Source organism: Herpailurus yagouaroundi, unplaced genomic scaffold (assembly GCF_014898765.1).
Source record: "Herpailurus yagouaroundi ecotype Mexico unplaced genomic scaffold, PumYag 77, whole genome shotgun sequence".
In the NCBI taxonomy this organism is placed as follows: Eukaryota; Metazoa; Chordata; class Mammalia; order Carnivora; family Felidae; genus Herpailurus; species Herpailurus yagouaroundi.
The window spans coordinates 27,559,801-27,575,565 of record NW_024412388.1 but is presented as its reverse complement, the minus strand read 5'-3'; the positions used below and the strand labels follow the sequence as shown (position 1 = coordinate 27,575,565).

The 15,765-nt window shown below is 38.5% G+C and overlaps 1 protein-coding gene across 2 annotated transcripts in view; it reads right to left on the bottom strand.

Moving 5' to 3' along the window:
- Window positions 1-15,446, bottom strand: part of LOC121026236 (protein argonaute-4) — a 32,085-nt gene extending 16,639 nt beyond the window's left edge. Inside the window, exons 1-13 of one of the 2 annotated variants that reach the window (XM_040469113.1) lie at window positions 15,273-15,355; window positions 13,211-13,291; window positions 11,101-11,221; window positions 8,799-8,980; window positions 8,473-8,609; window positions 8,182-8,316; window positions 7,419-7,506; window positions 4,460-4,607; window positions 4,076-4,195; window positions 3,824-3,952; window positions 3,449-3,582; window positions 2,161-2,345; window positions 489-648 (exon numbers count right to left, since the gene is read on the bottom strand). In XM_040469113.1, the coding sequence (XP_040325047.1) occupies window positions 489-648; window positions 2,161-2,345; window positions 3,449-3,582; window positions 3,824-3,952; window positions 4,076-4,195; window positions 4,460-4,607; window positions 7,419-7,506; window positions 8,182-8,316; window positions 8,473-8,609; window positions 8,799-8,980; window positions 11,101-11,221; window positions 13,211-13,224 (1,553 nt within the window). In that variant the 5' untranslated portion in view covers window positions 13,225-13,291; window positions 15,273-15,355. Of the gene's footprint in view, window positions 1-488; window positions 649-2,160; window positions 2,346-3,448; window positions 3,583-3,823; window positions 3,953-4,075; window positions 4,196-4,459; window positions 4,608-7,418; window positions 7,507-8,181; window positions 8,317-8,472; window positions 8,610-8,798; window positions 8,981-11,100; window positions 11,222-13,210; window positions 13,292-15,272 lie in introns of both variants that reach the window. The other variant, XM_040469116.1, reaches the window with a different exon arrangement.
- Between the last annotated feature and the right edge of the window lie 319 nt (window positions 15,447-15,765).

Below are 15,765 nucleotides of genomic sequence, written 5' to 3'. Positions count from 1 at the left end.
TACCAAAAATGTAGAAAAAATGTATAATGAATATATAAGAATATCCATCAATGGCAGAACAGATTAAAATTCTGTGGTATATTCACATAATGAAATAATACACAACAATGAAAAAGAACAAATGACTACTTAATACAGTAACATGAATGAATTCCAGACACATAATGATGAGCAAAAGAAGACGGGCATAAAACATGACATGTAGTACGGTTCCATTTACATGAAGTTCAAAAACAGGCAAAACCAATCTATGGTGAGAGTGTTAACTTCTGGGGGTTCTCTGCTGGGAAGGGCCACAAGGAAGCCTGACGAGGTCCCGGAAATTTTCTACGTCTTCACCTGAATAGTGGTTACATGAGTGCATTCATACATATATAAGAAAAAGTAATTGAGATGCATGTTTGAGATTTGTGTGCTTTATTGTGAATTATGTTACATTCGATCTTATATAATGCAAGAGTGGAAAAAAACAGAGTTCAGAATCTTACCTTTGATGAGGTACAAGCACATTGTTAATTCCTCCGAGCTTTGCATTTATCTTCAGGCAAAGGTTGGAAAGGGTTTGGGGTGAGGTCTTCACCACATTTTTTACCTGGACACACTGTGTGGCCATACCCAGAAGGGTATCTCCAACACGTTTCACCTCCGCTACAAGAATAAATCCATTAATTAATTTAACAATGTTTAAATATTCTCCTAATTACTAAGAATAGAGGGAAAAATCCACACATAAACATTTACAGAGTGCCTACTGTATACGGTACCCTGTGCTAGATGCGGCTGTTTCATCTGCTAAACCCCCAGGGAAATTTCCCTCTTCTTCCCTCTGGTGAGCATTAAAGCTAGGCCACCTCTTTTACCCTTGGATGCTGCCTGCCACTACTAATGCAGTCCCCCGAGGTTACTTTTTCCACAGGACTGGTCTGGCAAAGGAATCCATCTCCCAGCTCCTCCCTATCAGTATACATGCCAGCTCTTTGAATTTTCAGTATTTTTCTCCCACCCTCCCCCTCTTCCCCTCTAAACACAGAGATAACCAGAAAGTAACAGAAGAGACAACTACAGAGGGAGTTGAAGACATTTTGTAAAGTTCAAACAGCCAGTCTGTAGCTCCCAAATCCCTCACTCAGATGACAGTCAAAGGAACTTTTGTATCATTCTTGTGATAATAGATACAAACTAGACAGCTTCTTTTCTGCCAGTGGTAGGTTCTCCCACTCTTCCCCACTCTGATATTCTTAAGTGCTTTTTACCAAACATTCCAGTTCTTCCTGCTTTGAGGACTATGGTGGAATGGTACTGTATGCCCGACACTCATTCCCAGTGTACTTCCTGGCCCCCATTCTTGCTTCCCGCAAAAAGGTTGGGAAGAGCCAGTGGCTGGTTGTGGTCAAGAAGTTGTGGATGTTAAGGGGCGCCTGGGTGGCTCAGTCGGTTAAGCGTCCGACTTCAGCTCAGGTCACAATCTCGCAGTCCATGAGTTCGAGCCCCGCGTCGGGCTCTGGGCTGATGACTCAGAGCCTGGAGCCTGCTTCAGATTCTGTGTCTCCCTCTCTCTCTGCCCCTCCCCCGTTCATGCTCTGTCTCTCTCTGTCTCAAAAATAAATAAACGTTTAAAAAAATTAAAAAAAAAAAGAAGTTGTGGATGTTGGGGCACCTGGTGGCTCATCAGTTAAGCATCCAACTTGGTTTTGGCTCAGGTCATGATCTCATAGTTCATGAGATCCAGCCCCACATCGGGTCCTGTGTCAGTAGTGAGGAGCCTGCTTGGTATTCTTTCTCTCCCCCTCTTTCTGCCCTGGCTACACATTCTCTCTCTCCCTTTCTCTCTCTCTCTCTCTCTCTCTCTCCCTCTCTCTCAAAAACAGAAGTTGCAGATGTTAAGAGCCTTCCAGAGCCCTCTTTTCTCTTTGCCAAGGGGCCAAGAACATTCCAAATAGCAACTGCTATGCCAACCCAGGTCTCAGAGTGAAAAATAACATGATGACATGTAACAGAGGCCACAGTCTACCTCAATGGACACACAGGAAAAGCAAAAAATAAACCTTGGATGATCTGAGCCACTGAGAGTTTGGAGTTGTTTGTGACTGCAGCATAACCTAGCTTATCCTGACCAACTATTTGAAATCATCCCTCGTTCAATATTAAAGGGGTCCATACCATACACTGGTGTCTTCCCAGGCAAGATAACCACTATGAGCTGTAGGCCCACATATGTCATTTTCAGGTGTTTAAACATGGGCTCCACGCTGTCCGCACCCTGTGCGTACTTGCAGAAACATGGCTGGCCCTGGATGGGCATCCCTGCATCCTTAGAGATTTTACGGAGCTGGTCAGTGAAACTCCTGGTAAAATAGAACCAGTAGTACAGTGCTTTCATTTCAGAGTACATTCCTAGCATTTATTTTCCTCAAAGACACTTCTTTCAGTTTTGCACATTCTTAGCCAAAATTAAAGACAAACAAATAAACAAAAAATCCATAACCGGTTGCCAAAAATGGGCTGGCAATTGTATCACTGCAATTATAATGCACAAAGAATCTGTGTTATTAATATTAAGCTATCAGATTATCATTTTGAATTTTTAAATAATTATACCTCAACGGGGCCCCAGGGACTAGAATAGCATTTCCGTTCAAAGATTTTTTTAAACATTCAGGTCAATAATTCTGAACTAAAGAAAAGCAAAGTCAAAATTTCAGATAATGTGTATTTTGGTAAGCCTGGCACGAGAGTAGTTGGGTAAGCTTGTGTTCAATTGAGAATATGGAAACACAAATCAGTATATTTAGGATTACATTCAAACTTGTAATAGATTTGATTCAATAACAATATCAAAAGAAATCATCACTTTAAAAAAATAAAATTCATTGTGAAGTTTTAAATTTTAAATTTGTGAAGTTACTTTAATATATGTATAAAGCTTTCCGAATTTCTTTTGTGCATTTGTCAAGATTTGTAAGATTCCTTTCTTTCATCCAGTTCCCTTTTCCTGCCTTGAGTTTTCCACCCTTTTTACTAACTTCCTTTCTATAGATAGCTGCATCTGTAAGACATGAACCAATGATCTTAGTCAGTGACCCTGCAATAAAACAAGCTCACTAGTAAATTATAATGATTAAAAATGGACTAGTTTTTATCTTAGCTGAAAAGATACAATTAATACCACAGGAAGCTTCACTAAGAACTCAGAAGAGTTTGCCAACTGTCACTGCTTTGGCCTTGTTAGTCACAAATTTCTGCTCTAAATGTAAGAAAGCTGACTCAGATTCTTAATGTCATTCCCAAGTTTGCAATTTACTATAATACAAGGTCTTTTTCCTATAGCCAGATGGTGTCACTATAGGAGTCAGGGATTTAGTGCCAGTGCACATAGCACATTCATGTAAAGATGGTATTTTCATATCTGGAAGGGATATTACTAAGCTGAAAATATGAAGATACTCACTTTAGTAAATCTTCCCTACATTGTTTCTGAGGCGCAAAACAAGCAACTGCCCAAACTTTAATTTCAATGCCAGCATAAAACTGCTTTCCTCGCATGTCCCAGACACCCTGGTTGGGTGTGGCTACCGTTTTATTCTTTAAAAAAAAAACAAAACAAAAAAGAAACAAAAGAAAAGAGAAAAGACATTACAATCTAAGGCCATTTTAATGTCGATGAGGGGATAAACAAAATTCTATTTGGTATTAGCCAAAAGACAAAAAGCAATACTGAACAAAACTATGGGTAAATTCAGTGTGGTGTAGTGGAGAAACCCTGGGTTATTCTCTTTTTGACTGGTTGTTGGAAGAAGCTTGCTGAATAAAATAAAAAGCTTACCCGGCCTCCATACTGCAGCATTGGTGCTGGAAGTACCCTGCCTGTGAGCTCTGTCATTTCATTGTGGACAACAATGCCAAATTCTTTAAGGTATGGATCCGGTCCACCCACCATACTGTTACTCTTCACCTAAGGAACAGGAAAGCCTGCGTATATAAAAACCAAAGAGTAACTGTGTCCCACCAGGAGTTTTATATTTTCTCCTTTTCTCATCTTAAAGCTAGCTTATCTTGAAGACCATGACTTACTGACCAGTCTACTGATTTCTTCCTGTCTGTCAGGTGCAGATCTTGCTGTCGCTTTGATCATTGTGGAAGTCTGATTGTCCGTGAGCTTCTTTATACATCGCTGTCCTGCCACAATATTGCAGACCTACCGAGAGGCAAAGAGAAATTCGTTTTGTGTAATGGGTTTCTCTGTCGTGAGCCTTAGATACAGCTAAACTGTATCTTACATCTTCCATTCCTCAAAACATGAAAATGCTGTTACCTGGTGAAGCTATTTGCCCAAAACATTTTAAAAACTAATACTAGATTCTGCCACTAGCCTAGAACGTGATTTCTTTTCTTTTTTTTTTTTTTTAAACTCATTCAAGAGATTGGCAGATTTGGCAAAAGAAAATTCAGCTTAGCTTACCTCAAGTGGCAAGTATGTATGTTTTTGTTCTTGTCCCACTTGGAGGCAGGGGAGGTGGGGATATTTCAGCTGCAGACTATACTTCTGCTTAAAATACTGGGCTACTGTACATTCCATAGCTTGACCATTTTCTAGCTGTAAAGGAAAACTACAGGAGAGAATATCTTTTCAGAAATTTCTTCGAGGTTTTTTTTTTCTTAAACAAGCAAGCAAACAAAAGCCTACAAACATTTTCTACCTTGATCAGTCACTTAAAAAACAAAGGTCAATCTTCTTCTTTTTTTTTTTTTTTTTTTGAGCTTTCACACCCAGCGTGGAGCCCAAAGTGGGCTTGAACTCACGACCCTGAGATCAAGAGTCAGATGCTGGGGCGCCTGGATGACTCCATCGGTTGAGCATCTGACTCTTGATTTTGGCTGAGGTTATGACCTCACGGTGCGTGGATTTGAGCCCCTCGTTGGGCTCTGTACTGGCAGTGTGGAGCCTGCTTGGAATTCTCTTTCTCCTTCTCTCTCTGCCCCTCTCCTGCTTGTGCTGTTTCTCTCTCTCAAAAATAAATAAACTTAAAAAAAAAAAAAAAAAAAGAGAGTCAGACGCTTAAACGACTGAGCCACCCAGGCACCCCACACACAGAAGTTTTATTTGTTTAAGAGAACTATTTGTAACATGAATGTAACATAGTTATTGAGGCCAATTTCCATATCCCCAAACCAGGACAGATATATGTGGGTCTGGGGGAAACAAGACTAAATACATGAAAATGAGGCTTTGCCAGGATATATAATATAAACTGGGGAGTGCAATTTAAGAGGTTCCCTTTCTTTGGCTTTTCTAGGGAGCAAATTATCTCAAATACTTGGTGCAAATATTTGGTAATAACTTTAATCTGTTTTCTTAACTGTAACAGCCCTACAAAGTAACAATGCAGTGAGGATCACCTATGTGATATTTAAAACCATGTGCTTTTGGGGCGCCTGGGTGGCTCAGTCGGTTAAGCGGCTGACTTCGGCTCAGGTCATGATCTCACGGTCTGGGAGTTCGAGCCCCGTGTCGGGCTCTGCGCTGACAGCTCAGAGCCTGGAGTCTGTTTCATATTCTGTGTCTCCTTCTCTCTGACCCTCACCGGTTCATGCTCTGTCTCTCTCTGTCTCAAAATTAAATAAATGTTAAAACTATGTGCTTTTAATTTGTATGCAAAGATCATACAAGCCTACAAGTATAATTATTCTTATAGGATTATGTGAAGTAATTAATGAAAAAGATACAGTTCTTTAAAAAAGCTACACTCCTCAATAGTGACTTCATAAAGTTTGGGTAACATTTTTTTCCCCTAGAGAATGAAGTCAATGGTATAATATGAAGGATACATGAAATATTATTTTATAACTCTTAAGAAATTCACATCAGATGCATATGAGTTTTTACTGAAGAATTTAATCAAATCACACTGAATTAATACACCACATTTATCCAGAGATCACTCCAAAACTTCTATTATCTAGAACAAAGCCCTCCCAGTGATTTTGATGTACATTAAAGCTAAAGGTTTTTTATTTACTATTATTTTTTAATTTATTTTGAGAGATAGCACAAGCAGGGGAGGGACAGAGAAAGAGAGGACCCCAAGCAGGCTCCACGCTGTCTCACGGACCCTGATGCAGGGCTCAAGTTCATAGACCATGAAATTGTGACCCAAACTGAAATCAAGAGCCAGATGCCCAAACAACTGAGCCACCCAGGTGCCCCAATGTACACTAAAGTTTAAGCGTTGAGAACCATGGATCTAAAATAAAATCAAGACTAGCGGCACCTGGATGGCTTAGTCAGTTGAACGTCTCACTTCAGCTTAGGTTGTGATCTCACGGTTTGTGGGTGCGAGCTCCACATCAGGCTGTCTGCTGTCAGCGAAGCCCACTTCAGATCTTCTGTCCCCCTCTCTCTTTCTCTGCCCCTCTCCTACTCGTGTGTGCTCTCTCTCTCAGAAATAAACAAACATTAAAAAATTTGTTTAAAAAAATAAGTCAGAGTAGAATATAAACAAACAAACAAAAGTCTTCTGACTAAACAAAATAATGTCGTTTATATATTTAAGTTCATGCTCTTTACTTGGAGGAGCCAATATTTATTTATGTCAGATATGAATTTAAAGATCTTGTTTACAAGAATAAAACTTACAGATATAGTAAATTAAAAAAAAGCACTTTCATATATATTTTCTGATTATGCGTAGTTCCCAGTGGATTAGAAGTTGGGTGATTAGAAAAATGAGATTGGAGGGGCGCCTCCAATGATCTCACATCGGGCTCTGTGCCAACAGCTCGGAGCCTGGAGCCTGCTTCAGATTCTGTCTGTATCCGTCTCTCTGCCCCTCCCCCACTCATGCTCTCTCTCTCTCTCTCTCTCTCTCTCTCTCTCTCTCTCTCTCTCAAATATAAATAAACATTTAAAAAACGTATAAAAAAAGAAAGAAAAGAAAAATAAGTTTGGAAAATGGAAATAAGTGAGCTGTTAAGAGGCATGCCATACATACTGACAGCTGGAAGAAGTAGCCACTAACTACAAAGAGAGAAAAATCCAAACAAAACACAAAGCAATTATCTTCCCATGACAGCCTTATATGATGTATAGGCCTTGACAAACCCTTTGGGACATGCATTGAGAATTACAACAGTATAATAAAAGATGCTTTTAATCATGACTCGGCATTGTTACATAAAAGTTGATCTGTGTTTGGCATCCTCTGTGTTTAAGAGGTGAAATGAATCAAACGCCAAGAGATATGTTTTCTAAATGTCTCCATCAAAAATACTTGAAACATTTTTTAAAGCTTTGGTGCTTAAAAGAGGATTACAGTGATTTTGAAGATTACAATATGGGATGCCAATTTCTCAAATGATTATAGCAGCTTCCTCTGTTATCAAAAAATGTAACAGTATCATTTTAGATGTGGTTAACATACGTTTGATGACTAGCTGGCCGTCTAGTCACATTACAAACTCGGTATTTTCGTTTCATCTGTCCACAGTGGGTCACCTCAACTTTAAGACCTGTAAAAAAAAAAAGTCAAGACATTAGGTGTTAGTTAAAATCAAAGTGATGAAAACAGGTTTAAATGTTGTCTTTGGAAAGGCATGGCATTGTACAGGACAAAAGTTGCAAGGATATGGGAACAATTTCATCATGTACAGGCAAAAAGTCTCAGCTAAGAAGAAAAACTTAGAACCCAGATGACTTAAGATGTGCAATGTACTTAAATTTATTAATTAATTCAATAAATATCTACTATGCATCAACTACTCTGGTACTTATTATCAGATCTAGAGATAGCCCTGACGAAGCTTGTGTTCTAGTGAGAGAAGAAAGCTAATAACAAGAAGAAAAGAAATTCCAAAGGGATAATAAATGAACTTGTGTTATTTTATTAAAATGGAAGCTTTTAAGTGGGTAAGGCTTAGAGTGTCTGATATGTGCCAGCTACTGGGCAAGAAGCTTTATACATTTAATTGCCTTTAATTCTCACATCAACCATAAAGATACATATTATTATCTTTACCTTAGAGATGAATAAATTAAGGCTCATGGTGATTAAGTATCTAGCCACAGGTCCCACTGATAGAACTGGTTGGGCTGGGCTAGAAACCCAGATGTGTCTGACTCCAAGACTGTGCTCTTTCCACCGTGTGGAGCTGCCTTTCTGAGACTACCACAATGCAAATACCTACCTCTGATTTCTTTGGTAAACTTGACACGCTGGGAATCTGTTAGAGGTTTGGTCTGTTCATTGATGTTCTGAATGTCTAAAACCTCACACATGAACTCAATGATAGGCTGAGCCCGGTAGAAAGCAGTTGCAGATACTAACAAACAGAGAGGAAGGATACTTAGCTTCAGAGAGAGGGAAAGCACCACAAAAAACAAAACAAAACTAAACAAAAAAACAAAAACAAAAACAAAAACAAAAACAAAAACAACCAGCCAAAAGAACAAAGAGTCAAAAGAGAATTCCATCATACCATCAATATTGAGCATCATATTCCACATAGCGGGTCTCACAGACTGGTGAAAGCCAAACCAAACCTCTCTGCCCCCTCCGAGAGGGTGGTAATAACCTTCAGGAGGTGAGAAAAAAGAACGACCCACTGGAGTGTACCTGAAAAAATAGTTGGCATGTTTCACAATGAAAAGCGTGCAAGGTCTTTCATTTCTCTACCAACTTTATAAACAAACTTGAAAGCAAGTTTGAACTATGACTTATGCAGAAACCTTTCAGTGGCTCTGATGCAACCTACCAAAAAAAACCCCTGACATTTTGGGAAAGAACTCAAATGAAGATACTAACCTCATGGAGGGAAGGTGCCTTGTAATAACATCAAGTGCTTGTACTGAGTCATCTGGGACTTCGTTCAAGTGCCCAGCCAAAGCTTCTAAAAGCAACTGAAGGCTCACAACTGATACCCATTGAACAGACACTTTAAAGGTTTGGTCTTTACCCTCACCTGGAAGTGTCACTTCCATATCAACCTAAGGAAAAAAAAAATCACATTTACATATACCTATTTACAAAGGCTGAAAAAAAGATCCCAGGAATACTCAATATAGTATATGCATAAGGATATTTAACTTTAACACTTTCTGTAGTTGCAAAACATTGTAAACAACCTAAGTCTCCATCAATAGGGGAATAATTTAGTATTGACCATTATGCAAATAATAGTTTGAAAATAAGGGGAATGCTACAACGTGGATGAACTTTGAAAACATTACGCTAAGTGAAATAAGCCAGACACAAAGGGACAAAGATTGTATGATTCCATATATATGAGGTACCTACAATAGTCAAGTTTGTAGAGACAGAAAGTAGAACAGTGGATAGCAGGAACTAGAGGAAAAGGAGAGGGGAACTTACTGTTTAAGGGGTACATACTTCCAGTATAGGAGGATGAAAAAGTTGCGGAGATCAATAGTGGTCACGACTGTACAACAATGTGAATATGCTAAATGCCATTGGATTGTACACCTAAAAATGGTTAGTTAGGGGCACCTGGGTGCCTCAAACAGTTGAGCATCCGACTGTTGATTTTGGCTCAGGTCATGATCCAGATTTGTGGGATCAAGCTCCACATGGGGCTCTGTGTTGAGTGTGGAGCCTGCTTAAGATTTTCTCTCTCTCTCTCTCTCTCTCTCTCTCTCTCTCTCTCTCTCTTCTCTCCCTCTGCCCCTCTCCTCCACTCCCTTTCTCTCTTTCTCTCAAAAAAAAAAATGGTTAAGGGGTGCCTGTGTGGCTCAGTTGGTTGACAGTCTGACTTTGGCTCAGGTCATTATCTCATAGTTCATGGGTTTGAGTCCCGTGTCAGGCTCTGTGATGACAGCTCAGAGCCTGAAGCCTGCTTTGGATTCTGTGTCTCCCTCTCTTTCTGCCCCTCTCCCACTCATGCTCTGTCTGTCTGTCTCTCTCTCAGAAGTAAATAAACATTAAAATAACATTTTAATGGATAAAATAGTAATTTTTACATTATGTACTCTTTACCACAATAAAAAGAATTTGAATTAAAAAAAAATAAAACCTCTAAATGTAAAAAAAATGGAAAGATCCCCCATATTTTTTTTTATTTATTTATTTGTTTGTTTGTTTATTTAGAGAGAGTGTGAGTCAGTGAGGAGCAGAGAGAGAGGGAAAGAGAATTCCAAGCAGGCTCGACAATGTCAGTGAAGAGCTCAATCCCATGACTGTAAGATCACGACCTGAGCTGAAATCAAGAGTTGGACACTTAAGTGACTGAGCCACCCAGGTGCCCCTTCCAGACATATTGTTAAGTGATAAAGTGAATCATAGAATGATATGCAAACAAACAAGATTACACATAAACATATGCATAAATAGCTAATGCACATAAAAATATCTGAAAAGATACATACCAAACTATTAGAATAGTTTCCTCTAAAAAGGAAAATGAGATGAAGGGTATAGGCAGGTGAGGAGGCTGGAAATCACAGTATTTCTAGATTGTCTAAGTAAGTTTATAATGAGTAGATATTTATATACTGTTTTTCTAATTAAAATAAATTTAGAAAAAGTTATTATGGTATTACAAATATTTTCATCAGTGGGTTTAGATAATTTTCTATACTCTATAAAGACTCCATTGTTCAGATTCAGGTAGCAAGTACTTTAGCAATGTGAAAACCTTGGAATGTATGTAGAGATGACATAATCAACCTAGATTCTAATGCTTATCTCATCTTCGATTATTGATTAAGGGACAAGGGAATATGGACACAATAACAAATCTATCAACACTATGTGAAACAACTGAGAATTAAGTTGCCAAGGGCACGGGGGTAGCTCAGTTGGTTAAGCGTCTGACTCTTGGTTTCGGCTCAGGTCACAGTCTCACAGTTCATGAGTTCAAGTGCCACATAGGGCTCTGCGCTGACAGCATGAAGCTTGCTTGGGATTCTCTCTCTCTCTGCCCCTTCCTCTCTCTCTCTCTCTCTCTCTCTCTCTCTCTCTCTCTCAACACAAATAAAAATTTTAAAAATAAGGAAAAAAAAAAGAAAGAAGTTGCCATTAGAAAGGGAAACATTCTTGTTCTATGGAAATGACGTAAGTCTATCATACATTTCTGACTATTAACACTTACCCTATCCCGTCCAATTGGCAGTGGGTGTGCCGTGTACATGTTTCTTTTGCCATCATAGCCAGGCTGCCGATCACCAAATATTTGCATCTTGAAGTGCCGTACCATTGTGTCTACTACCTCTCTTAACAGTAATGGAGAGAGTGGCAATTAGCTTTGAGACATGGTGAATAGTAAGGAAACTACTGCTATACTTTAATCACCTAAATTGAGTTCAAAACTACTTGGAAAAAGTAAGAGTTAAAGTTAGAATTGACTTCAGTAACTAAAAAAAAGTTAGCAATGGTCAACTAAAGAAAGGTGGCAACAAGTGAGCAAAGGCAGCTATGAGATGATAAGAAAGCAGGGAATAAAAAGAGAGCATAAAATTTATGGCAGCCTCTCAAACTCTTATTTTTCACAATCCTCTCTGATGATAAATATAGCCTTATGAGAATAACCTATCTTTGGCATCTAAGTTTGGCATGAATATTCGTAATTCGTAATTGTTAGCAACTAAACATCCTCATTCAAGTATAATGGTTTCAGAAAAGAGAGTAGGCAGAAATTCAGAAATTTGAGGACCAATAAATCTAAGATGCATATACTCCAAGGAATAAGTCAATCCCTTTGCCAAATGCTGGTAATTTATTATTCTGCATACTGTCTTGCTTTATGCCAAAGTACTCTTGAGCAGTGTGGAGAAGGAAATGTAAAATATCCTTATTCCATAAAGATTACCAATGTAGTTTCTTTCTTTTTAGAATGAAAGCCTCAATCAAGCATGCCTAGCTTTACTTCAGGGTTCTTGTGTGTGTGTGTGTGTGTGTGTGTGTGTGTGTGTGTGTGTATGTGTATATGTGTGTGTGTGTGTGTGTGTGTGTGTGTGTGTGTGTGTGTGTATATATATATATATATATATATATATATATATATATATGCTGGACCACTCTGTATGCCAGCTTTAGTTACCTGGCAACTAGAGTATATGGTTTGAGATGGACAGATGAGTGTGTGAGATTTTGGAATGCTAGAGTCAATGATAGCTCTATATCTCACCAACGTCTAGTGAATGTTACATGTGTGAACTATATCTTAAAAGCCAAAACATATTACAACTGGCTAAGGCATTAATATTCCACAAATAAAATCTGTGGGAAAAGACACACATTTATAAACTCAATCACGCAACTGAAAAAAATTAATGGAGAAATGCAGTATCATATATTACCAATTAAAAAAAGCTAACTTAAGAACAATACATTTTCATATTAGCAGGGTAATTCCTCATTTTACATTCTTTTTTTAAAAAAATTTTTTTAATGTTTATTTTTGACAGAGAGAGAAAGACAGAGCACGAGCGGGTAAGGGGCAGAGAGAGAGGGAGACACAAAATCTGAAGCAGGCTCCAGGCTCTGAGCTGTCAGCACAGAGCCCAACGTGGGGCTCAAACTCACAGACCGTGAGATCATAACCTGAGCCAAAGTCGGATGCTCAACTGACTGAGCCACCCAGGTGCCCCCCTCATCTTACATTCTTAAATTATAACCATAAATAGTTTTATAGTGAAGAGATATTTTCACCTCTGCTCTCACTTAATCTATGCAACAATTTTGTGAGACAAATAGGCCAATGATTATTGTCTTCATAGTAAACAGAAAAAAAAAAATACTACTTCATAATAAATAGAAAAAAAATACTTGGGGCACCTGGGTAGCTCAGTCGGTAAAGAGTCCGACTTCAGCTCAGGTCATGATCTCACGGTTTGTGGGTTCGAGCCCCGTGTTAGGCTCTGTGCTGACAGCTCGGAGCCTGGAGCTTGCTTTGGGTTCTATGTCTCCTTCTCTCTCTGCCCCTCCCCCAATCACACTCTGTCTCTCTCAAAAATAAATAAACATTAAAAAAAATTTTTTTTAAAGAAAAAAAAATCAGCATAGGCAAGTGATCTGCCCCTGGTCACAGAGTGAATAAGTGGCAGAACTGCATGACCTTGGGCAAGTTACAAGAAACCTGTTTCTTTTCATTTGTAAAATTACGATAATCACAATATCTACCACAAAAGTTTGTTGTATTAAGTAAATAAATATACATAGAATATTTACAACAGTGCTTGTCACACAATAAGCCTACTTACTCTGGTGTGCTCATGGATAGGACTCCGAGGATCTTCCTCTCTTCTGAATTATCAGATTTGTCCTCTTTACTGGATTATTTCCTTCAGCATACAGATATGCTATCATTTCTCTCATCTTCAAAGAAATTAAACTTCCTTGACCTGACTTCCTCCCCATTTGAACATCCCATTTCTCTGTTCCCCTTTGTGTCAAAATCCCTTAAAGAAGTTGTCTCTAATTGTTCTTTCCCTGTCTCTCCTAAACCTTCTCCACTTCTCCTCCACCAAAACTACTCTTGTCAAGGTCCCCAGTGAGCTCCACAATGCTAAATTCAGTGTTCCTTAAACATTAGATGATAAAGTCTTCCAACTTAAAACATCTTCTTCCCTTGCCTCCTTGTTCTGTCCTGGTTTTCACCTATCCCAGTGGCCTTTCCATGCCAATCTCCTGGCTTCCTCATCTCCCTAATTTTTAAATATTGGGGTGCTTAGAGTCTTTTCTCTTACAGTCTTTTTTTCTCTAACCATGCTCACTTCCCATATAATCTTACCCAGCTCATGGCTTTACCACCAATATGCTGATGACCTGCAAATGTTTGTCACCAGCCTAAATCCGGCCTCATCTATTCGAGTTCCTACTCAACATCTCCACTAGGATGTCTAATAGACATCTCAGCCCTAACATGCCCAAACAGGTCTCCTGATCTGCCAGCCCTGTTGACTGGGTTAGGGAAAACCCATAGTTTTCCCCATTCCAACAAGTGGCAACTTCATTTTTTCCACTTGCACAGGACAAAAACCCTGGGATCAGTCATGACTCATTTCTTCACTCATATCCCATGTTTAATCCATCAGCACATCATGCTGACACTACCTCCAAAAAATTATTAAAAACATCTCAGTTGCTCACCCCACCCCCATTCTCTATTTTCTTTCCCTGTTTAATTTTTCTTCATAGCACTTATCACCAACTAACACGTAATAATTTTTGTTTGCTAATTCATTTATTTTTGGTCTTCTCCCCTATTAGAATATAAGCTCCTCAAGGGTAGAAATTTTTGCCTGTTTCGTTCATGTTGTATTTCCAGAGCACAGAACAATACCTGGTACATAGTAAGCACTTAATAAAATGTTCGTTGAATGGATTAATGGTAGCCATTAATGGTAACTATTACAGTTGATTTCAGTTATATAATAGCCAAACAATTACGGGCTTGCATGAGATTAAACTGTACCATAAAGCCATATTATTGATCTATAATAAGAAAAATATCCAGCAGCATAAAATATTGCACTTGACACCAAAGGCATTCTTAGAAAGCAAGGATCTTAATATTAAGGATTGTTGAATATGATGGCGTGAAAAAAGAAAATTGGGTGCTCTTAGCATTGTAAAGATATCTACTACAGGACTATGTCTTCACATTTGGTAAATTCCTGCCATACACACCAAAAAGGCTTAAATCATCTCATCCAGACCCCACTTGGGTAATGTTAGAATTAAACAGAACTTCTCTCTGAACTTCACTTTTTTCAATACTCCAAGATGATTCTTCTGTCTTTACACTTAAATTTTTCTCATGTCCAATACCAATACTTAATAATAAAATTAATGTTGGGATAGTTATTTTTTAAGATTTTATTTTTAATTAAACTCTATATCCAATTTCAGGATGGAACTTGGTCTTGACTCTTGATCTCGAGCCCCGAGATCAAGAGTCGCATGTTCTACCAACTGTGCCAGCCAGAAGCCCCAGAATTTTCAGATAGTTCTAGTTTCCTGTACATACTAACACTTCACCTATTTTTATTTTATTATTTAAATTTCTGCTACCATTGGACAATGAGAGTGACTTTCTCCTTCATTTGGTAAGTATTTACTGTTGGACAATAATGTATCCAGCACTGCTAGAATCTGTAGAGGATAACCAAGTATGAGACAACAAAGCTGCTATCAAGAAACTTACCATCTTAGAGAAAAAACAAAGCCTACATGATGAAAGAATTTAGAAAACAATATGATACATAATAAATAAATGATATACATTTAAATATATAGAAATCTACTCTTTCTAGTCCTTACCTGTTGACTCTACGAGGCCGTTTTTCTGGTTTAATATCCACATCATAGTGATACACATCTATTTTAGGAATCTGAACCTGAAAATGATTGGCTAACAGTCGAATTGGTTTCCCAACTGTTCCAAGGCCAGGACGACGAGGTGGCTGAAACAGGCTGGATGGAGGTCCTGAAGAGATTGAAAGGCATTTGATGTGCTATTTGGTCATAAAGGACAATACTCCCTTCACAATTGTGATGATGATAATAATAATAGATATAATTATTGAGATCTTATTATTCACTGAACATACTCTGATATAAAGAGTTTGTGATATCTTTTAACCTCAGGTTTTCTAGATTTTTAAATATTTTGCCATATTGCTATCATTTTGATTATGGGAGACGTCAAAATTATATAGACAGTATGATGGTCTCCTCTCAGATGTAGGCTACTGTATAAAACTTCCTATGAGGGGCGCCTGGGTGGCGCAGTCGGTTGAGCGTCCGACTTCAG